The sequence below is a fragment of the Ixodes scapularis genome, unplaced genomic scaffold (assembly GCF_016920785.2).
Source record: "Ixodes scapularis isolate PalLabHiFi unplaced genomic scaffold, ASM1692078v2 PGA_scaffold13__105_contigs__length_92229423, whole genome shotgun sequence".
NCBI lineage: Eukaryota > Metazoa > Arthropoda > Arachnida > Ixodida > Ixodidae > Ixodes > Ixodes scapularis.
Window position 1 is genome coordinate 73773715 of NW_024609839.1, and position 19844 is coordinate 73793558.

Below are 19844 nucleotides of genomic sequence, written 5' to 3' on the forward strand. Positions count from 1 at the left end.
CGTTAAGCTGCTGCCGTCGGAGCGAACTCGAAGGGGTGCGACTAGGCGGAGCTTTCCTCCGTGCAAGCGCAAACGGAACCCGAACAGGCACGAGGGATTTGCGTGTAAACAGAGCAACTCGTGTACGCGCGCACACGGTAAGCGAGTCGCAAGGAGGGGAAGACTTCGTTAGTGCAGGGCGGCGGAACGGCGAGCACTTAAATAAATCTTCCCGCGGGCGCCTAATACAAAGCTTTGCATAAATTATCCGCTACGCACTTTGCTCGGGACCGAGAAAAGGAGGCAGGGACGACGAGGATCGCTCGACGAGGATGGTCATGCAGCTACACGCCACGCTGCACCGTTGAGTAGAAGTTTAATTGAAATGGAAGGACGCGCACATTGAACGGGTCTATCCGTCAGCTGGTCTGGAGCTGTGGAATTATATATTGACAATATTAATAATAATAAAAATAAAAATATCAGCGACCAGTATCTTCGAAGGTCTATAACGCATGAAATTATGTACTTGAAGTAACACTGCTAATACCACCTATATATATATATATATATATATATATATATATATATATATATATATATATATATATATATATATATATATATATATATATATATATATATATATATAAACGACTGTGGACACGGTCGGAGTTTTTTTTCCATTTTAATAAAGATACTGACAAAAATAATCCCCACAATAGTCTAACTAATATTTGTCTGACATTTGAGGCTTTCCATACACATTCGTTGATTACTTAAAGCAAATTATTATCAATAAAAAAAGTATATATATATATATATATTAGACTGAACACGAACAGAAACTGAAGGTCTGAGAAAATCGGGCCGTTGTACTTCTTTTCTGTACTCCACCTGGTAGCTAGTAGAAAAAAAAAAAAGCATGCGTATGTGAAATTTACGAATTAAATTTGTAGAGTATTCTTGCTTTCACTGCTTTCGGTGATCAAGGAAAATTAAAAAATCAATCTGCCAGGTTAAAAAAAAATTTGTAGAGAAAAAAAAATTAAATAACGTTACTTAAATTGTATAAACGTTATTTAAGTGAAAGCACGGGATCGAAAGCTCGCGCTGCAGAACCCAGAGATCCTGCCCTCACCCCTGCCCGCTTCGACCTAGATGATCATCCGTGCGGCATGTTAAAGACCCCAGGCTAGCGGTTGTACTGCACTCGCTAAGTTTCTCATTCACAACGCAAACCAGTGACGCCAGACCTCAAAGGCAGGTTGACCTTACGCTGGATAAAAAAACAAACGTCGCATTATTTTTTGCTATATTTTCACCGTGAATTAAGGTCATGCACAATAAATGGCGTCCTGAGTTGCAGCGGCAAAGATATGTTTAAAAAAAATTATGTCGATGAGTCTTAGTTTTTAATGGATTAGTTCATAGTGTGACGGACATTTGCCTGCTTGGTCTATGTTGATACCCGACTACACAAAAAAAATATAATTTTATTACAAACGCGTTTTTTTTTTCAATCAGGTTCGTGGTTCTTGGCACAATACACCGCAATTTCCGAACCATAATCCGCGAACTATACGGGAATTTTGTTTCGCAAGATCGTTCGTTACAACGAGACGCGAAGAACGTTGCGAACGAAAGAGCATGTTACGGTGATTTATGTCCTATACAAGCTTCGTTGTGCGCTAATAAAGAAGCAGACATCTGTCAAGTTGCGCTGTTTATGAGAAGATTTCTATGTCGACTAAGCACCGCGTGCAGAATATCCCAGCAAACACTTTTACTTGTGACCCGATATATGTCCCCGCGGAATGTGCACCAAGTGCGATTATAGTCCGACAATTAAGGTAAATAAAATCTATAGTCAAAGACAGCCTAAAAAGAAGAAAAAAAAAAGGGCGTGGCTCAAACCGTTTACGTTCCTTAACTTCTGATTGGTTCTTCAGTGAATATCGCCACCGGACCCGTCGACACTTCGTCTAGTTTAAATCGTAGTAACGCATTCATTATAGTCGCGTAAAATCAGAGTAAGGGCCCTCGTGGTAACGCGACAAGTAAACATACACGAGCGCGCGTTCCATGCGGGCGCAGAAAGGAGGCGCGGTTTGAAACATGCTGACGCAGCAGGCTTCGGGCGCCAATTAATTAGCGCGTTGTTTGCGTCTTCGGCCTCTTCAAACAGAGTGGGCGAGCGACGGGTTAGCGAGACCGCAAAGTGAACTTCCACCCCCGGGTCGCTACAAAGAGCGCGCGATCAAACAAGCGGCCGTCGGTGCACGCCTGGACGACCGCCAGGCCTCGCGTGCCGCACCGCTGATGGGCCCGTTGTTTGGGGGCTCGTGCAGGGCTCCTCCGAGAGCGCGCGCGCCGGCAATCAGGGTAACCGGATTTCGGAGAAGTTATCATCGAGTTTGCCCGGGGATTATTATGAGGGGAGGGAGGAAAGTTTGAGTCTCTTCTACGTGGACTCAACTCTTAGACTGCATGCTGCTGTCGACATCGTTATGGAAAAAAACAGACGAAAACCTGCCTTCTTGTCAAAATACAGCGAATGTGGCTGTGCCAAACGAGGTTTGAAGGGTCAGTTTTGAAGTGTTTTCTGCCTGCTCGGTTCGCCCCAGAATGCCAGGGAGAAAGGAAAACCAGACGCCGTAGGGTCACGATTGCTTGCGTGATTGGCCTTTTGGGTTGAATTCACGGATAATTGCGGTTGTCACATTTATTTGTATTATTCTAACATGAACGCGTAGAAAACCACCGGAGGACCACCTGCGGACTACGTTCAGTGCGTCTTTTAAGTTCAAACGGCCGCCTGATTCAAGTTCAAACGTTTCTGCTTGTTGTTGTCTGCTCGTTCAAACGACAACGGCCCGTGGACCAAACGTTGACTCGGTATTTTCGATAAGGAGTAAGTGCGGGCCTCAAAAGGATTTTAAGGTTGAAAGTTGGTTGGGATAAGTAGGCTGGGTGTAAACAGTAGATACAAGGATATGTTGATCATTGTATAGGAGTGGCCGTCACCGACTTGTTATGCCTGATTTACTTTGTTAAATTCTGCTTGCGATTTCCAGTATCGACGCTGACAATCTCAGTACAGTTCACGCTTTTGCAGCCCGAGCGATGTCATGACTGAAAATAGCGAGCAGAATCTCATCGTGCGAATCAGACGTTAGCGTCTATTCTGCGGCGTCCACGCGGAATGGATCGCCGCACGTCTCATTATTCACGCGAAGTTTTGCGGCGTAGCGAGTCTCGTTAATTTCGTTGAGGTCGCTAAAGTAGTAAGACATTGCCAGAAAGACGTAAAATCAACAATTCCAACCAAAAAAAGAGCACGGAGACTCACACCGACGCCGACAACATCGCCTTCCAACGGTTTGTTTATAGGCGACGGCGAGCTTCTTGCCCACACCCCCATCGCGCATGCGCGGCGTCGGTGGCGTCCGCTAAGGGCGCTCCGGTTTGTTCGTAAACATGAGTTGGTGTATACGTCAAGCCACAGCGGATGATACGAGCCATCCCAGCCAATCCAGCTTCGTGAACGTACAGCTCGTGATCACGCTTTCCCGCGCGTGAGTGCGCTCCCTCTTGCGGGTCACGCGGGAAACCCCCATGGCTTTGGATTGGCTCCCGATGGCTCGTATAGCATCCTTGCGGCCGGAAGTCGGGTGATTGCCGGTCCTATTACCGGTCACGACAAGGCGCGTGCGCCAGTGTTGTGAAACTGTCGCTGGAGGCGTACCCGTGGAAGCTCTTCAAAATTATATTTCCAAGGACGCTTCTAACCCAGTGAAAATCACAGCTAGTGATGGGACGAATCTTTATCCGAATCGAGATTCGGAGCCGAATCTGAAGATTCGGAAAGATTCGGAAAAGTAGCCGAATCTCAAGAGATTCGGAAAAGTTCGGAAAAATTCGGAGCGTTGCCTTGGTGTCCAGATCACGTTATGAGTGTTTAAACTTTTCGTGATATTAAATTCACTAAGTTCTACAAAGTGCACAAAATATTGTTGTAATATAATATCATAGTAATAAATAAAATGTTCCGCTCTGTTTATAATATTTCGGATGACTGTCGAGAACGGTATAGACATCGCGGGAAAATTGGTTTCGGTTCCGGATTACCACTAAAATAGGCATCCTTGGTGCACGTGGAAATACAAGCAAATGTTTTCATCGCCCCGGCCCGGCGGCCCGGCGGTTCGGCCAGTTCGGTGACAGGCGGTTGTGGGGCAGGCGGGTTGACGATAGTTTCTTGGGCACCAGGAACCTCCGGCGTTGTCGGCGGGGTCATGGCAGTGACCACCGCGGCTGCCCTTGCGGCTAAACGCAAGCGCGATATGTTCCTGGTGGATTTCGTCAGGCTTGGCGTGGCCGCCCCAGCCCGGCGGATTCGGCGGACGTGCAACCGGTGCAGCGGCGGGTCGACGGAGCGAGGTGATGTTTATGCGAAGATCACGTTTTCGTACTCCGGCGTGACCGGAGACCGAAGACGTCCACCGTGCTCGTCCGAGGTTCGCAGCAGTCCGCAAACCCCCGCAAGAGATCGATGCCGTGCGTGCGTATTCCTAACCACGACAGGGTTCAAACACATTTCGTGCCCATAATTACGGTCATAGTAGCACACCCCACACAAGTGAGTATGTTCGATTCCATTATCTTCAACGTGTGTCCACTTTGGTATTGTTATCGGCACACGGGAAACAATCCAAAACTCCTTGCGCTGTACTATTCTCCTGTACTGCATTTGTACGTACCTTTTTTAAAATTTCTGTTTAATGATACGGTATCTGAATTAGTTAGTATTTGTTTCTGAACAATAAAGTTGCGCTGGACACCCCTGTGTTATTTCTTTTTCATCAAGTAAAGTTCACGTATACAAAACTTGCTGCCGAGAACGGAGAAACGACAGTGCGACGTTTTTCTTCGCCGGTGTCGGTACGCGGTCGAGTTGGGATGAGCAACACTTTTCATCGCTCTCGCGTCTTACGCAGCTCTAGAGGAGACGAATCAGTTCCTTGCCAAAATATGTTTATTAAATATGCCACATAATACACAGCATTTTGCTACATTTTACTTTACCGATCACCGCTAAACCGCGCAGAAACCTAGACCGAGCATTGATTAGGCCTACGCCAACCACACCGATCAGCTCAGCTGGACCTGGACGCGTGCCAAAGTTTAGAATGACAGTACATACCATACGTTGAAGTATACAAGAGAAATCTGATTATATGCAGGAACGGTACCTAAAAAACAAAAACTGACCGCATTCGCGAGGTTTACGCAAGGGTTCACGCTGCCGTCGCTGCCGTTTGCAACCAGCGACGAACCTGACGAATCTCCGAATCTGCCGAATATTCGTCGCGGGAAGTTCGGAAATTTCCGAATCTGTCCGAATCCGAATCTCTGGTGATTCGTCCCATCACTAATCACAGCGTATACAGCGCTAGATCACAGTCTGGTCAGCCATTACAGCCTACGTGCCACCGATATATCCTCATAAACGCAGGGTCTGGTGACTCCCGAGCGTCTCATTAACACCCTAGCAGCCAATAGGGTTACGGCATCGTCTGATAAGAACGTCGAAGAACCAATCACGCAGCTAGAAGCGTGAACAAAGATGGCCGCGCCATTGCGTTTTTGAAGCTGCCAGTGACGGAGCGCATGTTCGTCTGCTTCTTTTGCTGGGGTTGTGGTGACGTCAGAACGCCGAGCTGTGATTGGCTCAGATTGGAAGGATAGTGGGTAGACCTGAATGCTATTGCCGCCTTGCGGTCTACCCACTATCCTTCCAACCGGAGCAAATCAGAACTCGGCGTTCTGATGTAACCGCAACCCAAGCAGACGAATTTGCGCTCTGAAGACGGAGCCTGTGCCACTTTATGGAACAGGACAGGCGAACGCAATGTTGTTGCCTTTTTTTTTTTTTTACGTAACACGTGTCTCTGTTATGGTTTTCTACGATTTGCCATTATTTAATGTTTCGTTATTCAAGCAAAAAAAAAAAAAGGAAAAAAAAGAAAGGTGGTCGGTTTTGATTTGTTTGTTTGTTCCCATTCATTTTGCACTAACGATATCTTTGTTAGGCCCGTCCTACGACGTATACGCCACATCACAATAAACTTGAATGAACAGATGATAAAAGAGAACCGCATAAAAGAAAACGAACGCACTACGGAATTTTCGGCTTAGAAGTTGCTGCTCCTACTTTCCAGCTTTCACCTTCTGACTTGCCATTATAAAGGTAGCAGCGGAGGAGATAAGAGAGGCCCCGAACATCGCCCACACAAAACCCCGTCATGCGTTTGGCCAGCCGTATACCGATCGCCCGGCCTACGAAGAATATAGCACCGTAAAAATTCCCCTTTATATCTACGCGTGAGCCTTAAGGTATATCGCAATTGCATCGGACCGCACTTATTTGATCCTCTAGCGAAAAGAAAGGCATACACAAAAACAACGCTTAAAAAAGAGAAAATAAAAAAAAAATAAACGAAAACTTTCTGAAGGCACCGAACTTCGCACACGAAACCATTGATGCGAACGGCATACTCAGGAAAACGGTTACAACAACGTATCGAAATAAACCAGGAAAGAAAGTGAGAGAGAAACAACAAAAACAACGCCGACCGTCGAACCAACGTACTTGTGTGTCTGTGTGTGTGTATGTGTGTTTTTGTTTCGACGATGAATGCTTATAGCTCATCTCCGAACTGATACAGCGAGTTTCCGGGAAAAAAAGAATAAACATAGGGGGAAAATAAGGAAAAGATGGCTGGGAAAGTGGAAGCAACCGTGCCCCCATAAAGTAGGGGTATTTCATCATCGAAAAGGCTTTGAAGTATTTCGAATAATAACAATAAAAAAAGGGGTATTAAAGCTGCAAGTTTTTGGAAAAATCTGATAGAAACAAATTCGGAACCTAGCTCCGCCGGAGGTAGTTATGAACCTTCCCTAAAGGGAAATATTATTTCTGAATAAATATGAAACAAGAGACAAAAACGTTACAAGCAAAAGCTGCGGAAAACTATGAACTCTCTCCTAAAGTTAGGAAGACAGTGCACGTCTTGAGAGGAATGCTACCGAGCGAAGACAAATTCCTCTATGAAATTAAAACAAAATGGGGGAACAGCCTGCAATAAAAACAAGAGAACATGCATTCTTTCTTCTTGGAAGACGCAAAAAAAAAAAAAAAAAGGGGGGGGGGGGAACACGAATTCCCCAAAAGAAAAAAGAAAGAAAGGTGACAAAAAGATTAAAAGCAAATTCCTGGTGCAAAGTTGCGAACGATATTCCCTAAAATTAGGAAAAATAAAGACGTCTCCTAAACATAGAGGGAATAAATTGTTAATCTATAACAATGGGGAATGCGTTTAGTGGTGAATTTGCAATACAAGAAAAGAGACGAAATTAGACAATTTATCCTAAAAAGTAGGTAAGCAAGAAGGATTTCGCCTACAGGTATTCAGATTTAATTCTTGATTTAAGAATGGGGAAGATGTGTATTGCTCAATATATAAAAAAATAAGAACGACTTCTTCAAAGATCGTAAAAATTAGGGAACATCCTCACTACTCGGGAATTAATTATTTATCTAAATGGGGAAAAGGCGAATTGCTCAATGCGCAAAAAACAAGAGAAAGAAAGCAACATCAGATAAATTTTACCTAAAATAAAGCAGTATGGAGGATTTTGACTATACAGATTGAGAAGTGCACCTAAAATAGGGAAGAACAAAAAGCAATGTATCGCTCAATGCACACAAAAAGTAGAAAGAAGAAAGAGGGAGTTGAGGAAATTTTAGCAGAGAAGGGAGGAGGCAAGGGCCGGGGAGGGGAAGATAAGCTGGGCGCCCATCGAGATCTCGGCGTGCTCGGCTGCACTCCCGTTAGATAACCGCATTAAAAGGAGCGTCCGAGAAATGGGGCGGAAGCAGGACCCGCAGCCATCCATCATCGGAGCGCCAGTCCGGTCCGAGCCCGGTTATCTTGGGGAAGAACGGATAGGAGGGAATCCCCCGTTGGCGCACCTACTTTTCCGCTCGGGCCCGCTTCGGGTATGCAACGCGCCCCCATTCTCGGATAGGTAGAAGCGTAATCCGACGCTGTGAGCAGACCGAGACTGACTACAAAGTAGCGGCGACTGGACGCGGCAATGCATCGAAAACAAAATGAAATATGCGCGTGTAAAAAAAAAAAAAAATTCACAGCGGGGGAGGAGGTGACAATGGATCCATCAATTCGGGATCGCTACTTTGATAGTATAAGAAGCAATCGCGCAAAATGGACGAGGCCATAACAGGGAGGCACACGAAAGAAACCAACAAGGGGTGTAGACTTACAACTCTGGTGTATTCGTCTTCTATTTTTTCTTTTGTGAGCAATTTTTTTCCGCTGTTACTTTTTACTGTAAATCACCAGCTCACCCAAGCCACCATCCATTCCCTATATATAGGAGGCCATGCTTCATCTTAGCATGGTACTTTGAGTTAAAGTGTAGGAGAGAGACAAGGGGGCCGGGCCGAAGCGAAGACACATAATAAAAAGCAAGAAAAAATAGGAACTTTAACGGAACTAATAAAGAGCGATACTGAGGGGTTTCTGGTTTCCGACATACAACCACGCGCTATACAGGACAAAAAGAAAACGTCTACAAATAATATAGAGACATCAACAGCGGCGCTCTGAATGAGAGTGCGTGTTTACGACAAGAGTTCTCTCCGATCATGAAAATTGTTTACAAACAAAAAAACACCCATTTATTGGTGTACCATTTAGATGACCTCCAGTCACGTCATTCGTACTGTCGGAAACAATCTGCATTGGAAAGAAATCAAAGCATAGGGGCCGTAGTTCCCATATTTGGGCGAGTTCCGGTCCGGGTCGCCGAGAAATTGTACGAATACGAGATCGCAGCTCCATTCAGAAAGGAGACCCCGACCGGATAATTGGAGGGAGGACCGAGCCTCGTGAACGCGATGACGTCGTCACACGCGCCATTCCGCGCAAACAGGGCAGCTGCGAGGACCTTTAAAGAAACGAGCTTCCATTCGACACGAAGCGACGGGCACAAATGGGTCGTGAGAACCATCGCCCGGGCGTTCATTAGTGCGCCAACTCGATTAAAAGGAACGCCTAACGCGAGAGAAAAAAAGAGGGAAGCCGAGTATATATAGAGTGGCGACAACTGGACTTGATGAGCGCTAAAGAGGATGCCATTTGATGGTACCGCGCTATCGCGCGCCGTTCGGGGTCGCTTTTGCGAATATAGTGACCAAATTCAACGTGGCAGCGACGAGGGTGACCTAGAAGTAGCGGCAGTCTGCTAATGTGTGCTAAGAAACAAAACAAAAACACGAGGTGATTGTTGTTTTTGGCAATTAAGAACGCTATTGTGAAGCGTAATGAGTAAATACTTGAAGGCATAAGGTGGCACGCGTCCGGTGATGTCACTTTTATTATTTTCTAAAAAATAAAAGTGTATAAAAAATATACATCGCACACGAACGAAAACATTTGTTGAGTACGTTTGGAACATTCTCTGAGTACGGGCTTTCGTGGTTGGTCTGCGAAACGATTGGATGCCGTGGCTGATACGTGGTGGTGTTTATTTGGCGCCCTATTAACTTGGATCTAACTATACAGTGCTTATCACGTAAAGGGGAAAAAATATGTACGTAGATACTTGCGCTTGTGTTTCGATTTACCGATCAACTGTGGTAGGCAGAGTTAAGATTTATGAGGACGAAAACTCCAGTCTCAGCCTTGCAGGCGGGCCACACCGTGTCTAGCGTCGAGGTTCTGTTTTTCTGTGTGTGTGCGTGTCTCTGGGTGTGTGTTTTTATCGCTGCTGTTTTCGAGGCGTTCACACCTGGAAAAGTGTTCTCGAGGGGCCTGCAAGTCCCCCCTTCTAACTCTTTAGATTCTTCTTCGTAGCGTTGCGTGGCCAGCGGAGCCTCGTGGCGCAGGTGTTTGGCAGCCGGCCAACTCTCTTAGAGTGTGGTTTGCCGTGGCAAGCTTAAGGTTTCGAGGCTAAGTAGAAGAAAATATTAGGTTCAGAAAAAATGCAATAGACCGTTTTCAAAATCCAATCGAGCAACATTGGCGGCATCCGTTTCTAGGTGGCGCAAGCTACCGCCCGTTACAAAGGGTACACCCATTAACATCCATCGATCCATCCATTCATCCATCCATTCATCCATCACTCGGCACGAAGCTTGCGGTTGGATCCGAGTCCTCGCCGAACTCTGACGCAGCACTCGTTTCCAGTTCGAGCTGAGCCGAGTTCAGCTGTACGCGGACGCTGTCCTCGTGAGCAATATGTGCTCAGAGTACGTTCTCAAAAAATGGCGTACTCTGATAAGTGGCGCAGCAGCTACTAGGTGACCGCCACTTTTGAAAAGGGTCTTTTCTGCAATACAAGTTCCGCGCTTAGTTCATATCATGGTGTAAGACATAGTATATAGGTGAAGACACACAGAACTGCGAACGCTGCGACGCGATTGACCAGATAAAGTCCTATTGGGGCACGCCCCACTAGCCTCAGCCGACAGCGTCTCTGCCGTCCAGACGGCGCAACTAAGGAAAAAAGAAATACTCCGCGACAGCTCTTTACGTTCGGAACGCCTGTTCTGATTTTGACGGACACTGGCTTGAACACCGCGTCAGAGATCTATCTGCTTCAACGCGTTCGTCAAAGTGTTATGGCGGCTGTTGAGGCAGAAAACTAGGGTCTAAGCAACACGCGTAGCGCAAGTATCAAGTTCTACATGACGTGGGGCAGCCAGAAAACGACTTTAAGAACAAGCATGTCTCTCATAGAGAAGCATTGGAAACCGGACCCGCGACAGGCTGCCGCGTACCGAAGAGTCATTTGGTGGCGTCGCTTGCAATCAGAATGAGGAGAGGACATTATCTGGTGGCTGCGACGCGTGCGCGGTAAATGAAGTAGATGGTGTGAAGGCTGAGACGTGACTCACTTCTGGCCGATCGCCTCGACGTCGACGTCCGATCCTAGCTGCTGCACGACGACGAGTTCCTCTGGCGGCGGCGGTAGGGGCCTGTCATCGTCCGTAGGAGACACCCGGCAGTCCCCGAGGCCGTGGACCGGCGGCGGAGGCGGCAGCGGAAGCTCGGGGCTAGAACACGCCGACGGAGACGAGGTCGCCGTTGTCGCCGTGGGAACCCTGAGCCCCGGAGCGACTGGGGGTCCGACGGGCAGGTCCGACGCCGTTTCGGGTATCGACGATGTTAAGGACCGTTGCTGCTGCTGCTGCCTCTCCTGGTCGCTTGGCCACTGCGCAGTTACGAATACGTCGAGGAGCTATACTGAGTTGGTTTAACCAGAAATATTGAGGCCGTCTCAACGGGGCTGGCTGATATCACAGATAAGAAGACATTTCGAGAATTTAAAGGGGGAGTGTCTAGTTCGGCCTACGTTTCGCAAGGACATCGGACTTGTGTTATGCTTGCAGAACCCCACACGTGCCTCGTGAGTTCTTTGTGTGAGGAACGCCTTATGCAGAAGACACTGAGTCCCATAGCAGAGACAAAATCACAACATCATTGTTCGTGTCTCAAATGCCTCCACGTGATAAAAATGTTTTCCTTCAGTTACATATATATTTTGTGATATTATTCATGCATAATTTTATCCGACAATTGTTTTTTAAATTGTACTTCAGATATACCTTGACCTAAAACTCAAGGAGCATCACTGTAACCTAAAACATAGCGTCGTAGGGGTCAATAAAATGCGTTGGTTCATCGACTTATAGCACCAGCACCTACTCAATGGCAAATAGAGCCGGAACACAAACATCACGTACTTAACTCATCACTAAGCAGGCTCACTCTCAAGCATGAAAGAGCACGGGAATTTCCAGTCCTTTGCCGTTTCCCGTCCTAAAATGAACTACGTGACAACCTTCCCCTTAGTTCATACTACGATTCAACATAATGACCAGCAAGAACCGATCAGAGCGTCGTGACAAAGCGTCCAAATTCACTTTTCCCGCGCACAGCTGTCACGTGTTTTACATCATCGCTGTGATTCGGTCTTGTGGGCCGTAGCCTTCGTCCATTGCAAAGGAATGTTGAAATATAACATAAAGACACTAAAAGGATATGTGTCAAGTTATTCTGTGCAAATATTTGCTGAAACGAAGCATATAAACACTACAAAGCTAGGTACCAAGCTATGCTATACAATGTCTTACTGAAACGAAGAATCGAAACACTACAAAGTCATGGCTCAAGCAATGCTGTGCAAAGTTCAGCTGAAACAAAGCGAGGGGACACTACAAAGTGTTGTGTCAAGTTGTGTTGTGCAAAGCTACGCTGAAACAGCATAGGGACAATAAATGTTATATACCAAGGTATGCTGTGCAAAGTTAAGCTGAAACGAAACATACTGACACTACAAAGTTATGTCGCAAGTTGTGCTGTGCAAAGCTATGCTGAAACAGCATAGGGGCTATTATAACGTCATGTACCAAGTTATGCTGTGCAAAGTTCTGCTGAAACAGAGCATAGGGACACTACCAAGTTAGACGCCAAGTTATGCTGCGGCAATTTCTGCTGAAACAGAGCATAGGAACACTACAAGGTTAGGTGCCAAGTTATGCTGTGCGAAGTTCTGATGAAACAGTGCATATGGACACCACAAAGTTAGATGCAAAGTTATGCTGAAATGGAGCGCGAATACACTACAAAGCTAAGCGCCAAGTTATGCTGTGCAATGTTCTGCTGAAACAGAGCACAGGGACTCTAGAAAGGTAGGTGCCAAGTTATGCTGTGCCAAGTTCTGCTGAAACGGAGCATAGGTACAATACAAGGTTGGGAGCCAAGTTGTGCTATGCAAAGTTCTGCTGAAACGGGGCGTAGGGAGATTACAAAGTTAGGTGCCAAGTTATGTTGTGCAAAGTTCTGCCGAAACAAAGAGTAGGCGCACGACAAAGTTAGATGCCAAGGTATGCTGTGCAAAGTTCTGCTGAAACAGAGTATAGGTACACTACAAAGCTAGGTGCCAAGTTATGCTGTGCAAAGTTCTGCTCAAACGAAACATAGCTTCACTACAAAATAAGGTGCCAACCTATGCGGTGCAAAGTTCTGCTGAAACAGCATAGGTACACTATAAGGTTAGGTGCCAAGTTATGCTGTGCAAAGCTTTGCTGAAACGGAGCATAGGTACAGTACAAAGTTAGGTGACAAGTTATGCTGTACAAAGTTGTGCTGAAAAAGAGCATAATGAAACTACAAAGTTAGATGCTAAGTTATGCTATGCAAAGTTCTGCTGAAACCGCATAGGTACACCATAAAGTTAGGTGCCAAGTTATGCTGTGCGAAGTTCTGCTGAAACAGAGCATAGGGGCACTACAAGGTTAGGTGCCAAGTTATGCTGCGCAAAGTTCCGCTGAAACGGAGCATAAGGACACTACAAAGTTAGGTTCCAAGTTATGTTATGCAAAGTTCTGCTGATACGAAGCATAGGAAAACTATAAAGTTAGATACCAAATAATGCTGTGCAAATTTATGCTGAAACAGAGCATAGGAACACTGCAAAGTTCGGTGCCCAGTTATGCTGTGCAAAGTTATGTGGCAACTTGCGCAGTGTAAAGTTATGATGTGAACCGGCATATGGCCACTTAAACTGGGCATAGCGTTCCCACACTCACCCTGAGGGCAACTCCGACCCGCTCTGCGATCCTCTGCAGCTCGGGGTCGTCGTTCTCGAGGCCATTCTCTTCAGACGTCGCGGTCTGCGGCCCGCACTTCATGGGCGGCGGCCGCGGCGGGGGCTTCGGCTCGGACGACGGACTCCTCCTGGGAGGCACGGCGGGAGGGACTAGCGTCGGCGAACTCCCGCACCTGCCGGCTGCCCGGTCCTGGCCGTCCGGAATCCGGGACTCGAGGAACTTTTCGGAAATCCTGGACAGAAGCTTGTCCTGGATCCTCTTGTCTAGCAGCCTGTTGTTCTGCACCATGTCTAAGACCCTGTCTTCAACTCTCTCTTCGAGTTTGTCTTGCGGAACTCCGTCCGGGAACCTTCCCTGAATCCGATCCTGGACCGTGCCTTCGGTCCTGTCCTGAGCTTGGACCGGACTCCTGTCTTGTGGCCTGTCCTGTGGCTTGTCTTGAGACTTTTCCTGGACTCTGTCCTGCGGACTGCTGTGCGTCCTGTCCTGGCTCCTGTCGGAGCCGCGTTCGGGGCAGGGGGCTACGGCGAGGGTGACGCCTTCCGAGGTCAGGAGCTGCAAGGCCGGTGTGCTCCTGTCCGGGAGGCGAACCTCGCGGAGTTGCGCTTTCCTCGCGCCGGACACCGGGGTCAAGCCCGTGGCTGGCCTCCTGAGGAGGAAGGTAATAAAGGCTACCGTTAGAACACCTTAATAAGACAACAACAAAAAAGCGAGCTCAAGTTTGCCTAACGCGTTGAAATGTGATAAGCTTATCTAAAACAATGCGATGTCGACAAAATTCATGTTGCGTGTATGTTTAGCCAGTCGTGACTTAGTCTCAAAGGGCGTCTGGTGTCTTCGAACGGACGAGTTATTTAGCCAGTGCAGTACCACCGGTAGCCCGGGGTCTATAAAGTTCATCACGCAGGATGCACGACCGCACACCGGTACGATGCTCAACCAGATCGAAACGGGCAGGAAGTGGGGACAAAGCCCAGGATCCCCGGGATCAGCAGCGCGAACTTTCGCTTCACGTACCCCGAGCTATGTTGCGTTAACACACTCGCCAACCGATCCCCTGATGTTCACTGCGTACTTGCAGCGATGTTAGGCGAACCATGAAAGATATAGTTTCACCTGAAGCTTGAACAAGGAGCAGAAATAGTAACGTTCAAGTTTGCCAGACAGGAATGCCATAATTCTTTCTAACAGATTATATGGGGAAGTGAACTAAAAAAGAGCGATCGTTTCTTATTGTGATATTTTCTAAATTTCTGATAATAGTAATCGATGACGCAGAAACGGGAAGGGGTCGCCTCCGATTGTTCTGGCACAAGCGCGCCTATCCATGTGTCATGGGGTGTGCGAATTTGAGCGTAGATCCCTGACACGGCTCAATTCGCAGACATGTTCCGCAAGGACAGTGGGACACAAGATGCACCACGTTAATTCTGAGGCACTGATGATTGTATAAAACAATATAGAAAAGTATTGCCTTTGAATATTTTTTTTATCAGAAGGTGTGGCACATTTATTAACGAGATCAACATAATTTGATGCGACATTCATTCTTCGCGACAAGCTCGCCGTTTTGCAATAAAGACTCACATAGTCCTTGGAAGGAATCTTACAGCATTCACGTTTTTTATTGCGCATAGCATATCCAAAGACGAGTATGCGTATCCTGTACTTTATGCTAGTGGCCAAAGATCCTTGCAGACCTTTTCTTAAACCTGAGCAGAGTCATCGAAAACCTGAAAAACACCAATAGCGCGGCTCTCAATGGCTGGATCAATCACGACGCTGCATTCGTATAATTCGGACCGTCAACACGGAGGCTCGTTCGAGCCCCCGGCAGATGGCGCAGACGGTCATCAACCAGGTGACGTCACGGGCAAGCATCTGCCAGTTACCCCCGATAAGAAAGATATCCTAAGCCGTACAGCTCGATGGTCCGGTCGAAGACTCGAGGGTCGGCGAGTGGGTCCACACACGAGCGACGCAACACGCCTCGAGGGCGCGGGAGTACGGTACTTCCGTTCTGAGCTCAGGGCTTCCGTGGTGCCCAGCTCGGGGTCGTTCACGGAATGCAGAGCGGCGGACAATAATTAAATCAGGGGCTAACGGGCATCGACCGAGCCTCCCCACGACCTTCTGGGCTTCGGCCACAAATTATTTATGGGGTCCACTCTTCGCCCTGTGCTGTTCGGAGCGATGCTTCGATGGCGGTGGGCAGACCTCCTTCAACACCCCGGAAACGACGTAGAGCCAAAGCTCAAACAATGAAGAAGTGACGGCGATAGGTTGTGATCGATTTCGCGAGAACCACGAAACAAAGTTTGATCTAATGTCGAGAAAGCATTTATTCAATGAGATTAATCTAATACGCTAAGAAAGCTGGAGCGTCTGAACATCTTATCAGCCTCGCCATTCGCCTGGATTGCAGCGATTGACATTTCCCAAGTTCTTTGCGGAAAAGTAGACGGTACAGATTTCTCAGAGTGATCTACGGTAACTTAAGCTCCGCAAATATGTTTCCGCCAAACTATTTTTTATTTTATTTTTGTGATTGAAATATTGTGAACGAGATCGTTCCTCTCAACGTGTTCTTCCCAGTTTGACTCAATGCTTGTTTTTATCCTAGTGTCTGAGATTTCGTCGTTCACATTTTTGAAGCATGCGAACGCTGTTAATGTTCTTCGTAACACGTTTCTTTTTTTTTTTATTGTTTTTGTGATTACCTTACAACGACTCGCTCTGGGCAGTGTGGTGATGCCGTGACAAATATATTAACACGTACATTTTAAAGGCAACGAACGAGCGCACTATTTTTATATTTCCGAAAGGAACAAGGTTTCACACCAATCTGGCATTTCCCCGCGCTAATCTTAAATTAAAAAAAAAATTTTTTTTTTTACAGAATTACAGTTAAATAATTAGCCTTGACGCGACCTCATTACAGTCGCCTACGCTTAAGAAAGCTAAGGCGTGGCTTAATAGTTTCGTCACGCTTCTCGGTTCCTGGTTGGTTCCGTGGCGTTCTTATCGAGTAATTCCGACGCCCGTTTGGCTCAGGAGCGATCAGAAAAATGCCCTGGACGCACAATGCCTCGCGCTTCCTTAACGGTCCGTGCCTAATCGGAGCGCAAGTTCGTCAGCCTCTTGCGCGGGGGTTGCACTGACGTCAGGACGCCGATCTCTGATTGGCTCTGATAAAGGAATAGTGGGTAGATTTCAATGCTAGCTGCCCCAGAGGTCTACCCACTATCCTTCCGATCGGAGCCAATCAGAGATCGGCGTTCTGACGTCACCTTAAACACCTGCTCAAGAAGCAGACGAACTGGCGCTCCGCATAGAACAGTTCGAGCCGCTAATACGCCATTCCAAATTTTACCTGCTAACGCATCAAATTAAAAAAAAAATGCACCTTGAGAGTTCTTGTTCTGCTCCCATTCAGATCTAATGGCTCGTGAAATGAAAGCAGAACTGTACAGATTCGGACCGAAGGCACACGCTTGCGTCATTTAGATCGGAACGCCCGCCTCGTACAGGAATTCGATTTCGACGGCAGCATTAGATCAAAGGCAGCGCGGAAAACGGCTCGAGGCTGAAGGACTCGGTCGAGCCCATCGATAGGTCATTCGCCGAAATACTTTACTGGAAGATTACGAAAGAGGCAGGGAGCTTTCCTAATTAATAGGAGCGCCCAAACGATTGCGTCATAGTTATTGAGCGTGCTCGCGTTGTCAAAAAGCTAGGAAGCCGTCAAGTGCACAAGGCGACGTCGAGGAGAGGCTGCGGATTGACAGACGGCCCAACGAAACGACCCAAGTAAAGACATCGACTGTTGTCGATTACAGAATAACGCAGTGCGTCGCTCGTTCAGTTCGCGCTACTCGCTTCGCGATTGGCTCGTCAGAGTTGCTGTAGACAAATGCTGTGTTTTTATCGGCTGTGGGGTGATACAAAAACGTGTCGAGACTGGCCACACCCTGCGGTATTTAAGTTTACCAGTTATGGTACCAGATGTTAGCCAGCGCCGACTTTGTATTTTTCCTGCTTCCTGCGAGTTGGGTTCTTCGTCAACGTTGAAGGTTGGCTAGCTCGCCCGCAGCTTTACTGCTATTCTCGCCAGCAACACCCGCCAGCCTAAAAAAGAGTTTCGCCACTCCGGCCCGTCGCTCGCCCTCTCGCGGACGAACGGGGAACCATAGGAGTGGGGAAGGCGGCGGAGACGGTGGCTGAAATTGTCGGCCTTGGCTGTGATCGGCGTGTTCGTGCATCATGCAGTTTTCACAAAAAAAAAAAAAAAAAAAAGCGAGTGCGATGAAATAGGAGTTGGTACGTTCCGCTCCGCGAGCTTTAAAAATCAATATGTTAATTTTCATAACGCACGTCGACATCTCCCTCACCTGTAATACAAAGCGGTCAGGGCAGTTCCTGCCCTGACCGCTTTGTATATGTAGCCAAATAAATTAATTTTACAACAGTGACCAGCGTCACCGAGGAGGCGCACGAGAAATCGTGGAAAATCTACCCCATATTTTCCGCCATCTTGTTGAGAATACTGACTTGTTGAGAATACCGCACTGGCTGCATCGCATTAAAAACACACACACACGCATATATATATATATATATATATATATTACAAAAAATTTAAAAAAAATAAAAAAAAATTTTTTTTTGGAAAATTAATTTTAAAATTGGTACTTTTTTGGTTTTCGCATAACATTAACATAAGCGTCCCGCAAAGGGCACTTTATACAGCCCGAGTCATTTTATAATATATATAAAGAGCAGGTTTTGGGCTCTCCGTAGACATAAAAAATATTGATGTAACCCAAGCAGATCGCCAGTATTTAATTGTCGAAGTTCGTCAACAATTGACTGAGGGGGCGTTTTTGACATTTTTACAGAAACAAAATTAAAACACCTAAAACTATTGCATGGTATTAGAGCGTTTTACATAGTCTCACAGAGTGCTTGGAAAAAGTTAACATAATGTGGACTGAAAATCCACGGCGGGAGATCGAGCGAAACATCTCACCCACGACGGATGTGAAAAACACTGCTTTCCGCCGCGACCTCTTTTAAAATTCGTAAGTCGATAAAAAAAAATCCGACGAACTTGCGATTTGTGGCTACTGAGTTTTTAGAAACGACGCCATAACATGTATTATTTTCAGCGAATTTAAAAATTAGCCTCTTTTTGCCTGCACGATTTGAGATGAAAACACCCATATATATACAGGGTGTCACAAAAGAAAATTTACACGGTATTTTTTACCGCAAAAATAAAATAGGCATCGTCGAACGCTCATTCTCCGCCCAAAGGTAGAGCTAGAGGTCACAACCAGATGCCAAAGTTTCAGCCCGATCCGATAACTTAATCAAAAGTTATAAGTCATTACCTGAAAATTTCAATGGGAAAATGGAGCCCATTTTTGCCCGTTTTCAGTTTTTGCCTTAGAGCCCCATGTGTTTGAAAACTCCGTCGGCCGCCATTTTCCCATTGAAATTTTCAGAAAATAACTTATAACTTTTGATTAAGTCATCAGATCGGGCTGAAACTTTGGCATCTGGTTGTGACCTCTAGCTCTACCTTTGGGCGGAGAATGAGCGTTCGGCGATGTCTAGTTTATTTTTGCGGTAAAAAAGACCGTGTAAATTTTCTTTTGTGACACCCTGTATATATATATATATATATATATATATATATATATATATATATATATATATATATATATGTCTCACCAACTTTCAAGTAACATCGTCTTGTCGAAAAACACACAAAATCTTGGGGTTTTGGGGTACAACAGCGTCCATACTCACGTTTCCAAACTTCTTGTTTATTTTCGCTCGTCGGTCGGAAGGTAGGGTTCGAAAATTGGGCAAAAAAGGAAATATGAAACAAATTTGTCTTACTTTATCTGTCACTCTCTGCTGAATGACCAACAAAAGATACTTCGCCGGCAGTGCGTGTGCCAAAGAACCGAAGAGCGAGGGATTGCTGGCATCGGAGGGCGGTGCCATCTATCCTCATACCGCGTCCCCGCCCAGCATGGCCGCCCCCTTCCCCTTTAGTCCCCGCTAATGAAAAAGCATCGATTCGGCGGTTGGCTCGCCTTTGTCCGTCTGCAGCACGTCTCGGAATGAGAGCGTCCGAGCACACGTCAAT

General features: G+C 46.5%; 1 protein-coding gene across 1 annotated transcript in view; it reads right to left on the minus strand.

The window, feature by feature from the left end:
• LOC8051012 overlaps positions 1–19844 on the minus strand; it is a gene marked incomplete in the record, with an annotated part of 650797 nt that overhangs the window by 61368 nt on the left and 569585 nt on the right. The window contains 2 exon segments of the mRNA XM_042289953.1: positions 10967–11283; positions 13664–14333. Of these exon segments, the coding sequence (XP_042145887.1) occupies positions 10967–11283; positions 13664–14333 (987 nt within the window).